Source organism: Megascapheus bottae, chromosome 36 (assembly GCF_031878675.1).
Source record: "Megascapheus bottae isolate mThoBot1 chromosome 36, mThoBot2.hap1, whole genome shotgun sequence".
Lineage (NCBI taxonomy): Eukaryota > Metazoa > Chordata > Mammalia > Rodentia > Geomyidae > Megascapheus > Megascapheus bottae.
Genome location: NC_143544.1, coordinates 7,139,167 through 7,162,536, shown reverse-complemented (window position 1 = coordinate 7,162,536; position 23,370 = coordinate 7,139,167). Strand labels below are relative to the sequence as shown.

At 45.0% G+C, this 23,370-nt stretch overlaps 1 protein-coding gene across 2 annotated transcripts in view; it reads left to right on the top strand.

Annotated features, from left to right (window-relative positions):
• Rab11fip3 (RAB11 family interacting protein 3) overlaps positions 1–23,370 on the top strand; it is a 46,664-nt gene that overhangs the window by 5,171 nt on the left and 18,123 nt on the right. For both annotated transcript variants that reach the window (XM_090324909.1, XM_090324908.1), the window contains exons 2-4: positions 8,423–8,516; positions 12,375–12,466; positions 20,275–20,486. In XM_090324909.1, the coding sequence (XP_090181035.1) occupies positions 8,423–8,516; positions 12,375–12,466; positions 20,275–20,486 (398 nt within the window). The remainder of the gene's footprint in view (positions 1–8,422; positions 8,517–12,374; positions 12,467–20,274; positions 20,487–23,370) is intronic.

The following is a 23,370-nucleotide window of genomic DNA, read 5'->3' as shown; positions in this document are numbered from 1 at the left end:
AGTTTTTCAGTGGTTAATTGGAGATAAGAATCTCCCTGCCAGTTTTGAGCTTTGGTGCGCAAGGCTAGCGTTTTCTATCAATTAAGCCATAGCTCCACTCTGACCTTTTGATGCTTGGTTGAAGGAAAATGTCTCAAGGATTTTCCCGGCTTCAAATACTGATCTTTAGCTCTCAACCTCTTGATTAGCTAGGATTATAGGCCTAAGCCACTGTGTGCAACTGATTTTTGTCTGATTTTGAAAGATAGCATGTACCAGGCAGTGGCTCACACTAGCTACTCAGGAGGCTGAAATCTGAGGATCATGGTTCAAAGCCAGCTCAGGCACTAAAATCCGAGAGACTCTTATCTCCAATAAACCACCAGAAAATGGGAAGTGGGGCTGTGGCTCAAGGGGTAGGGCGGTAGTCTTGGACTGAAGAGCTCAGGGGCAGCGCCCAGGCCCAGAAAGATAGCATGTCTAGTATCTTTTACATAACCTGTTTGTGAAGGCAGCATTTTGAATTATTTAACTGGATATCTGAATTTTTAATAGAAACAGCTCCCGTTTATAATACAGATGACTGCTGTGTCCTGTCTTCCCCAGTGGCAGCTTCATGGTGGAGGTTCTAATGACCTCCCCTGGTGACAGATCAGATGTAGTATAATATAGTTCATTGTAATGTTCATAGGAATCTGAAGGTAAAAGGAAGAACCAGTCAGAGTGGAGATTTCTGGTCTTTTCTTGTGTGTATATTGGTTCTTACCAGTACTGGGGCTTGAACTTAAGGCCTTGAGTTCTCCTTAGCTTTTTTTTTTTTTTTTTTTTTTTTTTGCCAGTCCTGGGCTTAAGCTCAGGGCCTGAGCACTGTCCTTGGATTTTTCTCAAGGCTAGAGCTCTACCACTTGAGCCTCAGCATCACTTCCGGCTTTTTTCTATGTATGTGGTGCCAAGGAATCAAACCTGGGTCTTCATGCATGCTAGGCAAGCACTCTACCACCAGGCCAAACTCCTGGCCCTCTCCTTAGCTTTTTTGCTCAAGGCTGGTACTCTACCACTTGAGCCATAACTCCTTTTCTGGCTTTTTGTTGGTTAATTGATTAATAAGAGTCTCTGGCTTTGTCTGCCTAGGTTGACTTTGAACCTTGATTCTTAGATCTTAGCAACCATTGCAGGTATGACCACCTGTACCTGGCTGGACTTATCTTCTGAAATAGAATTTGTAATTAGATATGCCCAGACAGAAGGCATATCCTGGGTTGTTGTTGGTGGTGATGGCTGGTCAAGTTCAAGGTATCAGTGTCTCTAGAGAGTCTTTCCAGATATGAGGCCTTATTTTAAGGAGACTGGAGGCCTTTGCAGTCACCATAGACCACAGACCCATTACCACAGAGATAGAGATTGGAAATACAGTGAGGTTGGTTTTTTTTTTTTTTTTTTTTTTTTTTTGAGGGGGGCGTAGTTCTGGGACTTGAACTTAGGACCTGGGCACTGTCCTTGTACACTTTTTCCTCGAGGCCCAGGGTCTGGGCACTGTCCTTCAGCACCTTTACTCAAGTCTGGTGCTTTGCCACTTGAGCCATAACACCACTTCCAGCTTTTTCTGTGCATGTGGTATGGAGAAATCGAGCCCGGGGCTTCGTGCATGCAAGGCAAGCACTCTACTACTAGGCCACACTGCCAGCCAAGATCAAATGTGGTCTTGCTGGGCTTTGTCATTCATGGCTAGCACTCTCCCTTGAGTCATGCCTCTAGTTCTGGCTTTTTGCTAGTTAATTGTAGATAAGAGTCTTGTGGATTTTCTGGCCAGGTTGGCTTGACCCACAATACTCAGATCTCAGCCTCTGTTTTAAATTAAAAAAAATTTTTGACATATATTTTAATTTTTAAAAAAAATTTTACATCAGCTCTCAGCCTCTTATAGCTAGGATTACAAGCATGAGCCATCAGCACCTGGCTTGATCAGAATTTTTAATATCACTTCAGCATTTTGACATTCCAGGCAGTGTCCTAGGTGGGAGAATAGAATGAGCAGGGCTGCCCATTTCCCATTTTTAAGACAGTGAACAGGTAATTGAGTATTGCAGACTGCTACAAACACTAGGAAGGAAAGAAGAGCCTGTTTTGAGGTTGGGTAATGGAACTTGGCCTATTTAGGATGGTTCCCTTTAGGGAAGCCCTTTTTCCTTCTTCAAGGTGATGTCTGAGCAGACATTGTGTAGCTAAGTAGCATTAATAAGGCAAAGGGTGAGAAGATGAGGAACCCTTGGAAGGGAAGCTCACGCTTAGAAAGACTTCCTGGTGCAGAGGTCTCCGTGGAAGGCCTAGGCCAGTGAGCCTGGAGTGAGCACTGGGGAGTCAGCTGTGCCAGGACTGAGCTTGTTCCCAAAACAATTGGAATACCCTAGAGTTTAAATAGAGTAGGGCTTGAAAAGGTGATTGAGTTGGGAGAGGACTGGAGGGGACTGAGGAGAGAGCAGCAGCGGCAGCAGCATTGACATTACTTTGGGAACGTGTTAGGAATTGCAGGAGTGGCCAAGGCTGCTGGATAAGAGAGAGTGAGCAGCAGTAGGACAGTGCCTAGACCCTGAGTTCAAGACCCGGGAAGGTGCCACCCTCCCCCAACCTTGATTTCTCTTTTTCTAAAGACAGGCATGCTACTGAAACATTATCTGTCACATTCACTTGATGTATCATCTACTATACCACCTGGTAAGTTCATAGATTAAGAAGCTGGAAAGTGTTTAGTGTTTCTGGACTACAGTAAGTCTGTGCTGCTTTCTCTTTTCATTAAGGATTTACTGCAAATGGCTATGAAAGCATGGGACAAACTACTTTCTACAAAAAGTAGGAAGCAGAGGGAGAAGCCAGTTTGCTGTCTTGAGCTCTGACTTTCCACCCAGTACCAATGGTCTCAAGTCTTAAGTTGTACCTTTCTGCTCCCTCCCATAGTAAGCGGTATTGTGATGGGTGTTCTGATAGGCTCAGCCAGCTGGCACCTTCATTTCCAAAGGGATTTTCTCTTGGCTCATGAGAAGAGATCCCATTGCTTTGCTGCCAGATGCCTGCTGTTGCCTCTTACATGGTCAATGATGTGTCTTTCTTTCCTCGAGGAATTCAAGAGAGGCAGATTCTTTTTTTTTTTTTTTTTTTTGGTGGTGGGGCTTGAACTCTGGGCCTGGGCACTGTCTCTGAGCTCTTCAGCTCAAGGCAGATTCTTCGATGGGTAGGAAGCTCATGTCCAAGGGTGCTGTTTCAGGACTAGAGATCAGCCTGGGGGAAGTACAGAGGGTGTCACTGTCAAATCTGGGTGCATAGTTGGAACTGTTGGGTTTAGTATCTCTAATAGATGTACCTTTTCATTCAGCCTTTCTGAACTCAGGGCCTGGGCACTGTCCCTTAGCTTTTTTGCTGAAGACTGACACTACCACTTGAGCCAGAGTTCCATTTCTGGCTATTTTGGTGGTTAATTGGAGGGAAGAGTCTTAAGCACTTTTTTTCTTTTTTTGGCCCGTCTTGCCTGTCCTTGAACCTTGATTCTCAATCTCAGCCTCCTGACTAGCTGGGATTAGAGGCCTGTGCCACTGACACCTGACTGGAGCTAGACATTTCACCAAGGCTGTTGGTTCCTTTGCCCAACAACGTCTTTCCAGGCCGGGGCTTCTGCATTAGCCTTCTAAGCCAGAAATTGCCAAGCCTATAGGCATTCAGCCACTGGTATACGTGTTTAACCAAGTGCTGAGCTTAACCTTAAGTTTCTGTTTCAGTGGTGCTTCCAGAGGCCTGAGTATCTGCTACTGGTTTGGGACCCACTCCAAATCAGTACTTCTCAGCTGAGTCCTGTGAGGACATCATTCACTTCACTGTAGGAACCTAGGTGTACCCTGGACCATTGTGCTGAAACTCTGGTGGTGGTGGTAGGATCCGGCTTGAAAACAAAACCTCCAAGATGAAGACCTCAGGTGTAAGGCTAAACTTTGAAATAAACATTTATTCCACCCCAAGTGGAACTGCTTCAACTTAAAGTAGGAGTTGAACACCCCTCTTTTATGAGCCTTAGAGCAGACTATAGTGTGTTCTCTGTCATCAGTGACCATGAGGCTTGTTTGGAGACAGCTCTGAAAAGACCAGGAAGACACTGGGCAAGAGAGGCTGTGTTGACTCTAGACCTGTTGGACTCAAAGCCTGGGAAAGCCTGACTCTGCCCACTAGGTAACTTGGTCTACAGACATAGGAGAGTGACTGGGTCTTTCTAGCTAGGAATTGGAGTTTTGGTTGCGGAACCAGATCTTTAAGCAAGCACAGTAAACAAATAGGTGCGATGAACAAATATGTCGTGCTGTGAGGACAGCATCCATACAGCACTGCACTCTAGCTGAGGTTTCTGCACCAGTGTATCTCTGGCCCTTACCTTGTAAAGCATTTTCAACAGAGTCAGCAGCATTATGAGTGGCTGTGCATGCTTTGACTTTGAGACAGAGTATTTTTTCTTCTTCTCTTAGAGCCTTTCGTAACTCTTGTGAAGGTTATGTTTATTTCATAAGAGCTAAAAATTTACCACAGGAAGAACGTGGACAATGAGTAGATGTTCTGCATCTTTCCTCTCTTGCTCATCCCATGGGACTCGTGTCTAGACTTTTTTTTTGTGGCCTACTCCAGTGGGAAGAAGCAAGTAGAAAGTCAGAGAGAAATGCTTTTCTGTGTTGGTGGCAGTGTTTCCCCGAGGCAGAGATGTAATCTATAGAAGGTATTAGGTATCTGTTTGTGTTTCAGGGAAAGCTTATGAGTGGCCTCTGTGAGGAGTAGCTCAGTTTCCACCTGCTCTTCCACCAGGTGGCCTTTGAACAAAGGAGAATGGTCACAGTCTATCCTTTCCTGGTGTCACTCCCCTCTCCTCTGCAAGTGTTTGTTTTCTTCCTTTACTTATATTTACCCCTTGTATTTTCTTTATTTGTTTATAAAAGCCTTCCCCCTACCTCTCCCACCCCATACTGGGGTTTGAGCTAAGGGCCTTGAACTTTTGCTTAGCTTGGTTGCTTATTTGACGCTCTTCTACTCGAGTCACACCTCCAGCTCAGCTTTTTCCTTCTTTCTCTCTTTTTTCTTTTTGCCAGTCCTGGGCTTGAGCTCAGGATCTGAGACTGTCCTTGGGCTTTCCTCAAGGGTAGTGCTCTACCACTTGAGACACAGCGCCACTTCCAGCTTTTTATATGTATGCTTTTTTTTTTTTTTTTTTTTTTTTGGCCAGTCCTGGTGCTTAAACTCAGGGCCTGAGCACTGTCCTTGGGCTTGCTCAAGGTTAGAGCTCTACCACCTGAGCCACAGCACCATTTCCAGATTTTTCTATGTATGTGGTACTACGAAATCAAATCCGGGTCTTTGTGCCTGCTAGGCAAGCAAGCACTCTACCACTAGGCCAAACTCCTGGCCCTTTTTCTTTTTTTTTTTTTTTTTTATATTTTTTATTGTAATTAATAAAAGGGTTACATGATATTTGCCAGATAGAAGGTGCATTAATTCACATACATCTTTTTTTTTTTAAGGTTGATTGTGGGGCTTGAACTCAGGGCCTGGGCTGAAGGTTTCTAGCTGAGGGTTCTGGGCTGGGGTTCTGTTCCAGTGTATGTCTGGCCCCATACCTTGTAGAGCATCTTCAACAAAGAGTCAGCAGCATTATGAGTGGCTGTGCTAGTGCTCTACCACTTTGAGCCACAGAGCCACTTCCAGTGTGCTTTTTTTTGTTCTGGTTGTTTGTTTTGTTTTGTCAGTCCTGGGGCTAGAACTCAGGGTCTGGACACTACCCTTGAACACTTTTTGTTCAAGGCTAGTGCTCTGACATGTGAGCCACAGCACCATTTCTGGCTTTTTCCTATGTGTGTGATACCAAGGAATCAAACATGCTAGGTGAACACTCTACCACTAGGCTACACTCTCCCCTATCCTCCCTTCCAGTTTCTGAGTGGTTAATTGGAAATGAGTGGGCAGGGACTTTTCTGCCCAGTCTAACTTTTACGCCTGGACTGACTTTGAACTGCAGTATCAGATCTCAGCCTCTTGAGTAGCTGGAATTATAGGTATGAGCCAGTAGTGCCTTAATTTTTTATTTTTATTATTTATTTATTTGCCAGACCAGGCCTTGGGCTTAGGGCCTGAGCACTGTCCTTGGGTTTTCTCAAGGCTAAAGCTTTACCACTTGAGCCACAGCAACACTTCTGGCTTTTTTATTTTTTTTTCTATGTATGTGGTACCAAGGAATCAAACCTGGTTCTTCATGCGTGCTAAGCAAGCACTCTATCACTAGGCCAAACTCCCAGCCCAGTGCCACATTTAGGGAGCCTGATTTGTGATGTTCACTGAGGAAAGTCAGACATGTTTTGGCTAATGGGGGAATGAAGCCTTTGTGATGCTTGACTCAAGAACCTTTTCTATTAACTCTTGTCTTTAAAGCAACAAGAAACTTAAAAAGAAAAATAAATGCACATGATGTGCATTTAAAAAATAGCACATACAAATTGGGCACCAGACTACAATTAACCAGCAAAAAAAGCCAGAAGTGGAAGCGTGGCTGAGGTGGTAGAGTGCCAGCTATGAAAGCAAAAGCTGAGCAAGAACACGAGGCCTCACACAGTCAGATAGACAAAATAGAGGAGGAGGTAAAAGTCACATCCAATGTTAAGAGGTTTTCAACCTCCTAGCTTTTAGTTTAAGATGAAAAAAAACAACGTCGATGCCTGCTTGTAATCTTAGCTTACTTCTAGATGATCCTGGATCAGTACAGTAAGACCAAGTCACAAAAAAAAAACCAAAAACAAACCACAACCAAAAATCCAAACTAAAACCACAACAAATGCTGGCATATCCATTCTCACACTGAAAAAGTTAAAAAGTTAGTAGCCACTAAAATCCTGTTGTACAAGTTGACATACTGGTGTTGAGAAATGATCAATATGAGATGTTAAACTTCATTAAAACTGCTGGGGTCCGTGGCTCACGCCTGTGATCCTAGCCACTCAGGAGTCTGAGATCTGAGGGTCCACTGTTCAGAGCCAGCCTGGGCCCTGAAGAACGTGAGACTCATATTTCCAATTAACCTCTAGGAAACAGAAAATTGTGTAGTGGCTCATGGGGTAAGGTGGTAGCCTTGAGCTGAAGAGCTCAGGGACAGCGCCCAGGCCCAGAGTTCAAGCCCCACAACACCTCCCCTCCCCCAAACTAACTAGAACTGGATGCCAGTGGCTCTCACCTGTAATCCTAGTTACTCAGGAGGCTGAGATGTGAAGATTAAGGTTTGAAACCTGCCAGACAGGAAAGTCTATGAGACTTTTTTTTTTTTTTTTTTTTTGCTCAGGGCCTGAGCACTGTCCTTGGACTTTTCTTAAGGCTAGAGCTCTACCCTTGAGCCACAGCACCACTTCCAGCTTTTTTCTATGTATGTGGTGCCGAGGAATCGAACCTGGGTCTTCATGCATGCTAGGCAAGCACTCTACCACTAAGCCAAACTCCCTGCCTGAAACTTTTTTTTTAAATTGCCGTTCCTGGGCTTGAACTCAGAACTTGGGCACTCCTTGAGCTTTCTTGAGGCATTCTACCACTTGAGCCACAGCACCAGTTCCAACTTTTCTGTGTATGTGGTACTGAGGAATTGAACCCCGGGGCTTTGTGCATGCTAGGCAAACACTGCATCACTGCAAACTCCTGGCCCTAAGTCGATGAGACTCTTATTTCCAATTAATCACCAGAAAAACTGAAGTGGTGGTATGGTTCAAAGTGGTAGAGTGCCAGCCTGAGTGAAAAAGGACAGGGACAGCACCCAGTTCCTGAGTTCAATCCCCAGTATCAACAAAAAAAAAACAACACAAAAATTAACTACAGCTTTGCTGCCTCTCTGCTGAGCAGCTGGCACATAAGCCACCAGAATGTTTTATGGAGGCTCTGTCCAGAAAGGAGGCAAGCAAACCTGACCCTAAGATGAGAGAACACTGAGGAGACACTCGGGATTTGAGGCTACATGGCTCTCAGGTATCTCAGGACTCACATCCCTGTGAGCCAGGATGTGATGTATGTGGCTTGAAGTCCTGGCAGCTTCTTGCTGAGGCTTTCCTTTACCCTCTGGGCAAGAACATTTGGCTGGAGTTTCTAGGGTTGTCTGTACCTTCTTGCTCAGAAGATTTGACATTTTAGCTTTGCACTATGAGCAACCTGTTTTTCTTTGGTGAAAAGAATCAATGTCCTATGTTGAGAATTAACTGTACAACTTGTGCACGAGGTTGGGAGGGAAAAACTGGGAGAGTGAGGGAAGGGTAACACTGCCTAACGTATAACTGTAATCCCTCTGTATATCACCTTTATAATAACAATACAAAATTTAGAAAGATTGAAATGCAATGTGTGCTTGTTCCATTTTGGGAAAACTTTGGTAACATGTTTTTATTACACATTACAGGTAAAGGACTTAACACAGTACTTGGATCCAAGTGGACTTGGTGTGATCACTTTTGAAGACTTTCACCAAGGGATCATGGCCATCAGAAATGGAGGTCAGCCATCCCTGGGCCCATTGCCTCTTCCTCCATTACTGCCCCTGTAGCCAACCTCCGTCCTTTTGAAGCTTGAACTCAGGGCCTAGGTGCTGTCCCTGAGTTGTTTTTGTTTTGTTACGTTTTGCCAGTCCTGGGGCTTGAACTCAGGATCTGAGCACTGTCTTTGAGCTTTCACAAGGCTAGTGCTCTACCATTTGAGCCACAGTACCATTTCTGGCTTTTTCTATGTATATGGTACTAAGGAATCGAACTCAGGTCTTTGTGCATGCTAGGCAAGCACTCTACCACTAGGCCACACTCCACATCCCATCCCTGAGTTTTTTGGGAGTTTTTGGTTATTAGCTTTTGGTTTTCGCTCCAGCCTAGTACTCTACAACTTGAGCCACAGTTCAAGTTAATCGAAGATAGGAGTCTCATGGACTTTTCTGTCTGAGCTAGCTTTGAACTGTAATCCTCAGATCTCAGCTTACTGAGTAGCCAGAACTAGAGGCTTGAGCCAGCAGTGTGCAGCTGCCCGATGTGTTTATTATACCTCAGAGTCTCTTGAAAGGGCAAATGATAGTTTGAGAACAGCTTGTTTTCCCAAGTCCCCTCTGACATTTTGACGTGGAACCTCCTCTTGAGCCTGTTCTTCTTGCCACTGCTGATCTCATAACCACTGCAGTGTCCTTTGTCTTTCCCGGGGTCTGACATCGGAGGGTCCCGGGGAGAGTCTTACAGCCTCTGCCTGAACATGGAGGTTTGCTGGTCACTAACTTGGCCAGGTTCTTCTGTTTCATTACAGCTCAATCTCCTGCCTCCTTCTTCAAGGGATACCTCCTGTTCTGGGAGTCTCTTGGTTTCTGCTCTGTTCACAGAGCCTGCTCCACTAAATGTACAATGTAGTCCCTGACAACCTTGGCCCTATCCTCTGCTTCTTCTAAGGTACAGATCCTGGGTTTTTCTTTTTCTTTTTCTTTTTTTTTTTTTTTTTTTAACCAGTCTTGGGCTTGAGCTCAGGGCCTGAGCACTGTCCTTGGACTTTCTCAAGGCTACAGCTCTACCACTTGAGCCTCAGCACCACTTCTGGCTTTTTTTTATGTATGTGGTGCCGAGGAATTGACCCTGGGTCTTCATGCATGCTAGGCAAGCACTTTAACCACTAGGCCAAACTCCCAGCCCCCTTTTTTTTTTTTTGGCTGGTCCTGGGGCTTGAACTCTGGGCCTGGGCACTATCCCTGAGCTCTTCAGCATAAGGCTATGGCCTACCTACCACTGGAGCCAAGGCTCCACTTCCCGTTTTCTAGAGGTTAATTGGATGGTAAGAGTCTCATGGATTTTAGTGCCTGGCTGGCTTTCATCCACAATCCTCAGATCTCAACCTCCTAAGTAGCTAGCATGACTGCCATGAGCCACCGTGGCCACCAAGGTCCTGTTTTTAAAGTGTTGTAGTCTTGTTTACATACTACAGGTCTAGTGAGGTTAGATTGAGTTCCAGAAGTGAGCGGGAGCATTGACCGCCCAGAGCCTCCAGCAAGCCATCTGAATGGAGGCCTGCCTTTGATCTCCTTCATGGCATTTAGTGCACTAAGGTTCCTTCCCCCCTCAAATAAGTAAAAGTACTTTATTTTCTGATTGTTTGAGATGAATTTAATCATTCGCATGCGTGTGTGTATGTGTGTGAACTGGAGCTGGAACTCAGAGCCTCAGCACTGTCCCTGAACTTGTTTGCTCAAGACTAGTGCTCCACAACGTAAGCCCCAGAACTGAATAGCAACAACAAAAAACGGGTCTTGGGCTGGGAGCATGGCCTAGTGGTGGAGTGTTTGCTTAGCATGCATGAAGTTCAATTCCTTGGTATCACATACTCAGAAAAAGCCAGAATTGGCTCTGTGGTTCAAGTGGTAGAGCGCTAGCCTTGAGCAGAAAGAATCCAAGGACAACACCCAGGCCCTCAGTTCAAGCCCGTAGGACTGTCCCCCCCCCCCCAAAAAAAAAAAAAAAGTCTTCCTGACTTTCCTGCTGGGTGGCTTTGACCACGATCCTCAGATCTTAGCCTCCTGAGTAGCTAACATTATCAGCTTGAGCCACTGGTGCCTGGACTGAGTGGCATTTTCACTGAATTTTCTTTCAGGTCTTACCTGCAATGTGCCATTGTAACTGCAATCAGCCTGTCTTGCTTGTCAAACTTATCTGGCATTAGGGAGTGGCATAGTAACTGGCATGAAGTCTTGACCCAGTTTGCAGGAGAGTGCAAGATTTTTTTTCTGTCATCGTCATAGGACCTATTTCAGGAATAGAGTGAAACAGAGCTGTTACAAATAGGCCATGGCTGTAGCTCATAGAGCTGAGGTACTCCTCAACTCTGAAAGGACAAGATAAATGCACAAAAAATTCCATTTAATGGAAAATTGTTATTGTTCTTACAGAGAAGATTCATGCACAGTTCCTATCAGCAATGTGGACATACCAGGTACATTCATGTCTTCTTTCTGGGCTCAGTATGGAGCCATCCACTTTCATAGTCTGAGTGGATATCCACATGTCTCAACATGCTTGATTGTGTATTAAAGCTTTCAGGTTGAGTTTTGGAAACATAAACCTGTTAACTTCTGCCAGTAGAAAAAACTCGTATAGCAGTGTAGCCTTCTAGGAAACATGGGCTCAATTTGACCACTCTGGGTCCAGAATCCAGTCCAAAGGGTCTCTCTGTCCATGGCAATGCCTTCACTGTCCCCCACATCCTGTGCAGACCCCCTGTGCAGGGACTGCAGTCTGGGTGTGGTAGGGTGGCAGGTCTTCCTGCCCACCAGGCTGGGCTGGCTGAGGCTGAGCTTGGGACTCCTTCACTCCTACCCACTGCCCAGGCCTCCCAGATGTTCGGCCACACTCAAGAAAACCAGTTAGCTGTGTAAGAAACCTGTGATCTTTAAAGACTGAGTGATGATATGCACAATTTTTTCTTTTAATCAGCCCTGGGGCTTGAACTCCGGGCTTGAGCACTGTCCTTGGGCTTTCTCAAGGTTAGTGCTCTACCACTTGAGCCACAGCACCAGTTCTGCCTTGTTTATCTATGTATGTAGTACTGAGGAATCAAACCCAAGTCTTCATGCATGCTAGGCAATCCCTCTATCACTAAACCAAACTCCCGGCCCCATGCATACATTTCTGATTGTGAGAAGTAGTTAAGTCATTCTGTTTAAGTTGAAAGAAATGTAGACATCAGTATAGGTATCAGGTGTCATTGTGCTCTGGCTGCCCTGTGAGCGAGCTTCCTGTGTATTACCACTTCCCACGTGTCTTTTTCTCTGTCCAGTTACCCAGGTCTGGTGGAGATGGCCTTGGGAACCTGCTGTAGCACAGGACAGGACCAGTCATGCGCCCCACCCCACCTCCCCCTCCCCCCGACTCATCTCCAGTTAATCACTCAAAAACTGGAAGTTCAAGTCCCAGGACCAACTTAAAAGTTTTTTTTAAGAAGAGCGTAACTTACCTGTATTGACATAGTGAAGAGTCTGACTGTCGAGGGTGCTGGGGGCATTGACAGGGGAACAGGTGACTCATGGGTGCTTGCCTTTGCGTCAAGACTCATCAGACTGTACATGTAGGCTGGAGGTTATGAATTTGTATGGGTTTTTATCTCGTTTGTCTTTTATAATGCTCTCTGGTCCCTTTCCTCCAGAAGATGTATTTTTCAGGTCTTACCCTCTGTTTGTTTTTTTGTTTTCCCTTGCATTTCTCACGCCTGTCCTGGTGTGCTCACTCCCTGCCCATAGCAGGTGCCAGGCCTTCCCAGCCTGAGAGGGTTTCTCGTCGTCTTCACCCTGTCTGGCTAGCTGCAGGTGGCCCGCTGAGCACTGGGTCTTCTCTCTGCAGATCCTGATGGCCAGCTGTACAGTGTGGTGCCTGCCCACGATGAGGACCCCACCCCCTGTGCTGACGAGTTTGACGACTTCGGCACCTATGAGGCAAGTACTTTCTGTGAACTCTGAGCTTCATCTTTCCCTTTTCTGCTGTAAGTCCTCCTCCTTGAGGTGCTGCAGTTGAGTCTACAAAGACAGCCCAAGGGAAGGACACGAACCCTTCTACCTGTTTATCTTGCTGAGGGTCTCTGAGGTACAGGCTGGTGCTTGAGGTCTCTTGACTGAGCAGGCCAGTGGGTGTCTGCTTCTGCTATGACCTGGCTGAGGATAGGGTTTAGGCCACTTGTTCCTTATTTTGGCAGGAGTCTTACCTGGGGCCTGTTGAACAGAGCATAGTGGACAGTTAGGGTGCAGTAGTGATGTCACTGTCGCTGTCTGCCAGGTAAAAGACCAGAAGACTGCAGGTTCCCTTTCATGAACTTTCATTTATTTTTTTATTATTTTTTAAATTTTTGCCAGTCCTGGGCTTGAGCTCAGGGCCTGAGCACTGTCCTTGGACTTTCTCAAGGATAGAGCTCTACCACTTGAGCCTCAGCACCCCTTCTGGCCTTTTTCTATATATGTGGTACAGAGGAATCGAACCCTGGTCTTCGTGCATGCTAGGCAAGCACTCTACCACTAGGCCAAACTCCAGGCCCCTTAAAGTGTACTGTCTTTGAAACATTTGACTAATACTTGCACACAGATACAGCTCATTTTCTTTTTCCTTTCTTTCTTTTTTTTTTGTTGGTCATAGGGCTTTACCTCATGGCCTGGGCATTGTCCCTGAACTCCTTTGAGCAAGGCTAATGTTCTACCACGTTGAGCCACAGTGCCACTTCGGGTTTTCTGCTGGTTAATTGTAGTCAAGAGCCTCATGGGCTTCCCTGCCCAAGGCCGGCTTTGAACTGCAGTCCTCAGATCTCAACCTCCTCAGTAGCTAGGATTACAGGTGTGAGCCACCATACCTGGCTGGAAGTTTTTTTTTTTTTCCTCTTTTGCTACTCCTGGGGCTTGAACTCAAGGCCTACGCACTCTTTCTGAGCTTCTTTGGCTCAAGTCTAGCACTCTACCACTTGAGCCACAGCAGTACTTCTGGCTTTTTCTGTTTTATGTGGTACTGAGGAATCGAACTCAGGACTTCATGCATGCTAGGTGAGCACTTTTCCACTAACCACTAAGCCACATTCCCAGCCTTTAAACACACACACACACACACTGCCTGTATTTCAACATTTGAGGCTGAGACAAGGTTTTCTGAGCTCTTTGTGCCTGGACCAGTTGTTAGTCAGATTTACTGACTGTTTGTCACTTCCTAGCTGACAGCCTGTTATTTTTGCTCACACAGACCCTAATCATCTGGCAGTAATATCACCCCTCAAAGCTCTAGCCCAAGTTACCCAATTGGGCTTTGTTTTGGTGCCTACTTGATTATACTTTCATGTGATATGAGGGTTTTCAAAATGTGAATATGAGGCAGGAATGTTTTTCAGGTTTTCAGATTATTTTATTTTGTTTTATCAGTCCTGGGGCTTGAACTCTGGGCTTGGACATTGTCCCTGAGCTTTTGTGCTCAAGGCTAGTGTTCTACCACATGGTTAACTGGAGTTAAAAGTCTCACAGACTTTTCTAGCTGGGCTGCTTGGAACTGAAATCCTCAAATCTCAGCCTCCTGAGTAGTTTGAAATTATAGGTATAAAACATCAGTTCCTGGCTCTTGATTTTTTTTTTTTTTTTTTTTTTAAGAATAGAAGAAGCGGGAGCTGGGCGCTGTGGCTCACGCCTGTAATCCCAGCTGCTCAGGAGGCTGAGAGCTGAGGATCAAGGTTCAAAGCCAGTCCGGGCACAAAAGAACCTGAGACTCTTATCTCCAATTAACCCCTAGAAAATGGGAAATAGGGCTTGGCTCCAGGATAGGGAGATAGCCTTGAGCTGAAGAGCTCAGGGACAGCGTCTAGGCCAAGTTCAAACCCCATGATTCACCAAAAAACAAAAAACGGTGGAAGCAGGGCCAGGAGCATAGCCTAGTGGTAGAGTGCTCACCTAGCATGCATGAAGCCCTGGGTTTGATTCCTCAGTACCACAGATACAGAAAAAGTTAGAAGTGGTACTGTGGTTCAAATAGTAGAGCACTAACCTTGAGCAAGAGATGTCCAAGGACAGTGCCCAGGCCCTGAGTTCAAGCCCCTGGACTGGCAAAAAGAAAAAAATGGGTCTAGCACTCTTCAGAGTAAAGACTATGTGTGTTACATTAAGAAGGTTTTGGGAGCCCTTTCAGCAGTGATCTTGAGAGAGAAATGGCTTGGGCACTGTCCTTGAGCTGTTCAGCTCAGGGCTACCGCCTTACCTCTTTGAGCCTCAGAGCTACTTCAGGTTTTCTATTGGATAATTGGAGATAAGAGTCTCAGATCTTTAGTGCCTGGGCTGGCTTTAAACCACAATCTTCAGATCTCAGCCTCCTGAGTAGCTAGGATGACAGGCATGAGGCCACCTTGCCCTGCTCTTTATTGATTTTCTGAAAGTGGTTTCTGTCACACCCATGTCTTTTGGCTGTGAACACCAATGTTTGAGCCTTGTGTTGTGATGGGCATGCCAGTGAACTGTCACTGGGGAGCTTCCTACTAAGGCTCACAGCAAGAACTGTTGGGATTACAGCTTTTTCTGGGGCGAGTTGCTAATGTGCTTCAATGAGAAGGGGAAGAGTTGAGGGACTAAATAGGCAGGACCAGAATGATAAGGCAGCTCAGGCTGTGCTTTTTATGTGCCTCTGCTTCTCCGCGTTCTGGGGTCTGGAGAAAAGACTGTGCCAGTAAAGTAATGGTAAATGTGTCTTTTGTGGAAAAGAAAGAAAAAAAGAAAGAAAGAGAAAGAAAGAAAAAAAATGTTACCATAAAGATTATAAAATGTAAAACAAAGCTGCTCTGTTTGGAGCCCTCGCTGTTTATTAAGGCCAGGAGGATACTTCCTGAACTTTGCCTCTCCTTCCTGGGACAGCACCAGTGGGAGGCCTAACAGAGCATGTCTTGGGAGCAAGTTAAACTTTCTCCCAGGCAGTGCTGTACCTTCAGAGGGTCACATGGGCTTTACAGAAACCCCAGTATGACCAGCAGATAGGAAGGCAATCAACAGCAGGAGGTTCTGTCACTGGGAGAAGCCAGCAGCTTGGTCAGCTCGGAGGTATAGTAGGGAGGCCGTCTCCAGCTGCAGAACATGGTTTCTGGAGCCTTTGTGCAGCCGGACCTGTGAGGGCACTAACTTGGCATCTGAGGGTAAGAGATGAGAAAGCATTTGTGCTCAGAATTGGTTTCTCTGGGGGAGAAAGAACTGTCATCTGGATAGTGGAAGCAATAGGTCACCCTTGGTTTGAGCATGGGCCTTATTCATCCATTAGCAATTTAAATGATATCAAGTTTTCTAAAATGAATTTTTATTTGTTTATTTATTTTATTTTTGTGGGTCATGGAGCTTGAACTCAGCCTAGGTGCAGTCCCTGAGCTCTTGAGTTCAAGGCTACCTCCCTACTCCTGAGCCAAGCCCCATGTCTTGTTTTCTAGAGGTTAATTGGAGATCAGAGTCTCAGGTCCTTTTGTGCCTCGGCTGGTTTTGAACCTTGATTCTCAGATCTCAGCCTCTAAGTAGCTAGGATGACAGGTGTGAGCCACCGTGTCCGAGTACATTTATTTTTATTTTTTATTTCTTTGCCAGTCCTGGGCCTTAAACTCAGAGCCCTACCACTTGAGCCACGGCACCACTTCTGGCTTTTTTCTATGTATGTGGTACTGAGAAATGGAACCCCCAGGTCTTTGTGTATGCTAGGCAAGCACTCTACCACTAGGCCAAACTTCTGGCCCCGGGATTTTTGTTTTCAAGTGAGTTCATCTTAACGTTCTTCATGAGTAAAATGTTTATCAGTTGGTAGCACGGATTCAGCTTCTGTGCCAATCTGGGTGTTGGGCAGCTGGCACATATATATAACCTGGGGGAAAGGCTGAGTACTGTGGTTGAATCCCAGTGGGTGGCCTGTGGGTGAGTACCATGCTCCAAGGTGATTTGTACCACTCTTGAAAGACCCCAGGAAAACGTATTTTACTGACTTGCTAGTGTTTATGAAGGGTGCTGTGCTCAACAGCGGCCAGCCACAGACCACCTCAGAGGATGGCAGGCAGCAAACTTGTCTCGACAGGGTGGCCTCGTGCAGCAGAGCTTCTGCCTTGATGGTTGTGTCCAGTAAGTTACTGCTCACCAGGGGGTGCCGCTCTTACTATGTCTTACAATAGCAGTGCCAGCAGATGGGACTTCCATGACCCTGTTTGTTTATAATTTGAAGCAACTAAAGGGCAAATGCAAATTGTAGTGTGATTTGTGGCCCTGAAGTCACTTGGCAGCAGATTAGGAGGGATCATTAGCCATCTCTGTAGAAATGAGGAGTTGAAGATAGGGAAAACAGTTGCCTTCTTGAGTCTGACCCAGGTAGCCATACAGCTCCTTTTAGCGGGAGTTGTAATGGCACCACGTTTGCCTCTTCACCTGTGAGTGGGGTATTAATTCCCTCCTGAGCAGCCCTAAACTCCAGGGCTGTTCCACCCAGAGCAGGATTCTACCTTAACCACAGATTGAGTGGGTGCTCTGTAAGGGAGCAGACTTTAATGTAGAGTTCCTTCCCTGGCCCTCTGCTGGGCTTGTATGCACTGTTGTTAAGGGAATGAAAAGGTTAGTTTATTACTACAGAAGCTTGAGCTGCTGCAGGAAATGCAGAGTCCATGTAGCCAGGGAGAAGCAGTGGACATCTATCAAAAGTAAGGGGTCGACAGTTTGGGGCAGAGGTGTTTTGTACTGAACTCAGGATGTTGACATGTTGGTCAAATAAATGCTCTTCCTCTTAGCCAAATCCCCAGTCTTGAGGCCAAACACCTGCTCTGAGGTGTTTGAAGAAGACCTACCGGCACTACATTTATTTTTATTTTTTATTGTAATGTATAGAGGGGTTATGGTTATATTTGCCAGATAGTAGGTGCATTGCTTCTCACACATCGATACCCCTTCACATGTTTTTGTCCTCATTTCCCTCCTACATTTTTTTTTTGTAAACAGAATACATTTATTTGAAAATAAAAGGAAAGCCATGGGAGTAGTAAAATTCTCCATCTAGAGAGGGGCTGCAAAGATGGGTCCCTAATTTCAGATTTTTAAGTAAGTGCTTTCTATGAATAGAGATCAGTTCTTATGAATCTTATAAATTCTGGAGAAGATGTGAGTTTTCATTTGAAAATCTGAGTGACATGATCATATACTAAGATTGTTGTAGTCCATGTGATTCTAACTTATTAACAGCAGAGATTTTCCACAGTGTCTCCTGTATCTTGTTATATTGTTTCAGTGCTCTGAAAAGCATCTGGTTGCATCATCCCCTGCATTGCATGAGGTGGCCCTCTTGGAAGACTGGTGTTTATAACTCCATTTGCAGAGAAGACTATAGGTTAGGTCATATGGCTACTGGAAAAGGATAAAGCTCCTCTCTCTTTAGTTATACTTCCACTGGCCTGAGTCTCAAGTGGGTGCAAGATATCTTCAGAGTCTGCATTCCAGATTCAGAACAAAGGGCACATTTCTCCTGCTAGTCTTGTGACTTTTCTGAAATCTTATTTGGTTTGCAAATTGTTAACCATAGACAATGTTGCCTACATTTGCTAATCTGCAACTTCATTGTAATGAAAATGAAAATTATAGCCAGGTGCGGTGGCTCGTGCCTATAATCCTAGCTACACAGGAGGCTGAGATCTGAGGTTCAAGGTTCAAAGCCAGCCCAAGCACAAAAGAACCTGAGACTCCTATTTCTAATTAACCTCTAGAAAATGGGAAGTGGGGCTTGGCTCAAGGGTAGGTTGGTAGCCTTGAGCTGAAGAGCTCAGGGACAGTGCCTAGGCCATATTCAAGCCCGTGACACCCCCCCCCTCCTAGGAAAAAAAAGAAAAAAGAAAATTAAAATTATAAATAGAAAAATATTCTGTTCAATGATTCTTTAGTTCCACAATCTGCAAATATTACTGTATAGCCTACAAGTATCTGTCTATGATGACATACTAGACCCTATGCTAAGTGCTTGTTTCTTATATAAGAGTAAGAACACAATGTTTGTTGGGAAGGAAGATATTTAACCAATTGACAAAATTGGCTAGATCACCGGCTGATGAGCATTTAGTAGTTAGACCTTTATTTTGAATTTCAAATAAATATCCTGAATTTAGAGCTATGAATGGTAACTTTAAATTAATTTTATTTATTTATTTATTTATTTATTTATTTATTTATTTATTTATTTATTTATTTTGCCAGCCCTGGGCTTGAGTTCAGGGCCTGAGCACTGTCCTTGGACTTTCTCAAGGCTAAAGCTCTACCACTTGAGCCTCAGCACCACTTCTGGCTTTTTTCTATGTATATGGTACTGAGGAATTGAACCTGGGTCTTTGTGCTTGCTAGGCAAGCCCTCTACCACTTGACCAAACTCCCAGCCCCTTAATTTATTTTTTTTGTTATACTTTTTTTGTTAATTTTTCATAACTTTTAATTTAAACATACCATCCTTGGATGGTAATTCCTTGGCTTTAAGTAATTCCTATGAAGGGAGCAGCAAAAGTGTTTTGCTAGGATTATTTCTGTTCTTTTTTCCTTTTTTGTCAGTTGTGGAGCTTGAACGTGAGGCCTGGGCGCTGTCCCTGAGTTCAGGTGCCATGACAGACCAAAAATCAAGCCTCACAGACTTTCCTGCTCAGGATGATTTTGAACGTCAACCTCCTGAGTAGCTATATAGGCACGAGTCCACTGGTGCACGGCCTCCACATATTTTTCTTTGGTCTCATACATGTACCCATTTTTAATTTTGAAAATATTATGGACTTGCAGCCATTGACTCCTAGCTATTCAGAAAACTGAGGTCTGAGGGTGATAGTTCAAAGCCAGCCAGGGCAAGATAGACTGTGAGACTGTTAGCTACAATTAATGCCCCCTCAAAAAGCTGGAAGTAGAGCTGTGGCTTAGGTGGCAGAGGATTAGCCTTGAGCAAAAAAGCTCAGGGACAGCATCCTGACCCAGGGTTCAAACCCCAGGACTGACACAAAGGAAAAAAAAAAAAAACTCATGGGATTAGATCATAGCTCAGTGACAGAGCTTATGCAGCACCCTTGACAAGTGGATTCAATCCTCAACACATAAACACAAACACACACACACTCATTCTCTCACTCTCACAAATTGGTTTAATTTATAAGCTATTATTTTGATTAGAAATATGAGCAGAAAAAAAAATAAAAACAGACAAAGGAAGTAGAGCTGTAACTCAAGTGGTAGAGTGCTAGCCTTGAGCAAGAGAGGACAAATGAGAGCATGAGACCTGAGTTTAGGCCCTAGTACCAGTAAAGAAAAATAAATAAATAGCTGGGCTCAGTGGCTCACACCTGTAATCCTAGCTACTCAGGAGGCTGAGCTATGAGGATCGAGGCTTAAACCAGCCTGGGCACTAAAGTCCATGAGACTCTTATCTCCAGTTAACCACCAGAAAGCCAGAAGAGGGGCTGTGGCTCAAGGCGTAGGGTGGTAGCCTTGTGCCGAAGAGCTCAGGAACAGCACCCAGGCCCAGAGTTCAAGTCCTATGACCACCAAAAAATAAAAATAAATAAGTAGCTAAATACAAATGTGGGTGTGGTTCCTTTTTAGTTTCCTCTCTTTTTCTGATGGTACTCAGGTTTTTAACTCAGGGCCTCATGCTTGCTAGGCAAGGGCTCTACCACAATAGCCAGTGCTCCCAGTGTTTTGGACGTGTCCCCACTGTAGTGTGGTCTTTGTGGATGACTGGACTGATTACTGGTGGTCTCTCCCAGGCCAACGAGGTGACAGACAGTGCATATATGGGCTCTGAGAGCACCTACAGCGAATGTGAGACTTTTACAGATGAGGACACCAGCACCTTGGTACATCCTGAGCTACAGCCTGAGGGGGATGCTGACAGTGCAGGCGGCTCAGCTGTGCCCTCAGAGTGCCTGGATACCACAGAGGAGCCTGACCACAGTGCGCTGCTGCTGCTCCCTGGCAGGTTTGTACTAGCAGCCCTTCCCATCCCCCATGGACGTCCTGGAGTGATACCATCTGGGGAAGTGGGTGGGATCTGGGCTACATTGTGTCTGTCTTGCTTCTTATCCCCCTGTAGAGCTGTACCTGCATGCAGAACTTGAACTTGTCTGTGCAGTCTCTGGACAGGCCCTTCACCAAAGAAAAGCTCAGAGGGAGCAATCAGCTGAAAGTCAGCAGCTCACACCTGTAATCCTAGCTTTTCAGGAGGCTGAGATCCGAGGATTGAAGTTCAAAACCAGCAGGTGCAGGAAAGTCTGTGAGACTCTTATCTCCATTAACTACCAAAAAGCCAAAAGTGGAACTGTGGCTCAAGAGGTAGAACACTACCCTTGAGCAAGAAAGGTTCAAGTCGTGAGTTCAAGTCCCAGGACCAGTACACACAAAATAAGAAAGGTACAATCAACTAGGAAAAGGCCCTCAAATCTTCAGGTACCTGGAAAATGCTAGTGAGAACTACTCTGCACGGAGTTATAGGTCCTGCAGTGAGTAAGCAGTGAAGAAGCAGAGCATGTAAATGGCTTCTTAACCAGCTGATAGCCCCGTGGGCAGTGCTGCACCTGGGAAATGCTAGTAGGTATACAGAAATTACAAGACCAACTTGAATTTAGCCATCTGGGTTTTGTCAACAGTTTTTAAAGCTAGTGAAGACTACGTGATACTCATGTTCATGTGTTTGTTGCATCCTGTCTACATTACCTGTTCTTATACATCTGCTATGTCCTGGGTGTCTTTCATTCCCGGGTCTGAAGACAGCAGGGATCTTAGAGTCCATGCTTGTTTCTGGCAGCTGCCCAGCTCTGCTGTGGAGATGTAGAAGCAACCACAGACCACGTATACTGGGAACCTGGCAGTGTGTATTTAAAAAACAAAACAACTGTCTACAAGGGCAGATATTGATAGGGTTCAGTCTGCCCCTGGTTTATTGAGTTGTATTAGTTATACTTTTTGTACTCTTAAGTCTCCTTTGCACCTAGTGGTATCTTTTTTTTTTTTTTTTAATTATAGTGCTTTTGTATTCCATTGGAAAAAAAATGTTTACATCTGAATCCCTTTAAACAAGTTAGTATTTCAACCTTATTTTCTGATAAGTAATGATCATATAACTGGTTTTTCTGTGTGGTATTAAATAGAGGCTATTTTCCCAGATGGAAGTCTAATGGACTTGTTCTCTTGTGTTGGGTGTCTGTAGGCTGTGGTAGTAGCAGAGGAAGGTCTGTTCTCTAGCCGGTGTAGCACACTGTTTCCTGTACTTCAGCATTGTCTTAGATCATGCTGGCATAAGTCCTCTAGACTTATTCTGTAAGATGGTCTTTTTAGGCCCTGTGTTTCGTTTTTGTTTTGTTTTGATTCCCTGTACACCTTTTTCTTAAATTATTTATTTAGCCAGTCCTGGGGCTTGAACTTAGGACCCGGGCACTGACCTTGGACTTTTCTCAAGGCTAGAGCTCTACCATTTGAGCCACAGCGCCACTTCCAGCTTTTTCTATGTATGTGATACCGAAGAATCAAACCCAGTGCTTTGTGCATGCTAGGTGAGCACGCTACCACTAGGCCACCACTATGCTATGCTCCTGGCCTGTTGAATTCATTTTTTACATAGTGTATACTGAATAACATAATTGTGTTTGTTCACCTTTCCTCTCCCCATTCTGCTCCTCCTTTTCTCCCCTAAAAGGAAAATAAAATACAATGCAAAAACAAACAGCATCACCAACAACTAACAACAACAAAAAGGCATGGAATTCATTTTGACAAATAGTATAATTTATCATATCCATTTGTATTTTACATCTAGCTTCCACATATAAGAGAAAACATGTACGTTTGTCTGAGCTTGGCTTACCTCACTTAACATGATTTTTTCTAAGGCCATACATTTTTCTGCAGATGACATAGTCTTTTTCTTTCTAACAGATGAGTGAAATTCCGTTATTATATATGTACCACGTTTTACCCATCTGTTGCAGGGCATCTTGGCTATTGTGAACAGTGCAGCAGTGAACATGGACACGCAACTGTCTTTACCATATCCTGACTTGTAATGTTCTGACTAGATGCCTTTGAGTGGTATGGCTCAGCTGTTGTCCCTGAGCTTTCTTTGTCTGAGGATAGTGTTCTCCTGCTTTGAGCCACGGTGCCACTTCTCGTTTTCTTATGGTTAATTGGAGATAGCTTTCTTACCTGGGCTGGCTCCCAGTGGCGATCCTCAGATCTTAGCCTCATGAGCCCGAGGTGCGGTCATACTAATTTACATTCCCAGTAGGGTTCCTTCTCCCGATATCCCCAGCAACATTTGTTCAAACTCATGATGTTGGCTGGGGTGAGGTGAGGTGGAATCTGAGTTGTTTTGAACTACTTTTTTTTCGGGGGGGTGGGGGTTGTGGGGCTTGAACTCTGGGTCTGGGTGCTGTCCCTGAGCTCTTCAGCTCAAGGTTGTTGCTCTACCACTTGAGCCACAGCACCAGAGCTAGAGTCTCAGGGTATGTGTGGCTCTCGCCTGTAATCCTAGCCACTTAGGAGGCTGTGGTCTGAGGCGGTTCAAAGCCAGCCCAGCACAAAAGTCTTAGAGATTAAACTCAGGGCCTGAGGACTGTCCCTGATTCTTTTTGGCTCAAGGTTAACCCTCTACCACTTCACTTAAGCCACAGTGCCCCTTGCAGCTTTTTTTGAGTAGTTTATTGTATTGGAGATGAGTTTCACAGACTTTCCTGCTTGGACTGGCATTACACCTTGATGCCTAGATCCCTTACCTCCTGAGTAGCTAGTACTACAGGTGTCAGCTTCCAGTACCTGACTTTTTGTGACATTCTTATTTCTAGTTAAACACCAAAAAGCCCAAAGTAGAG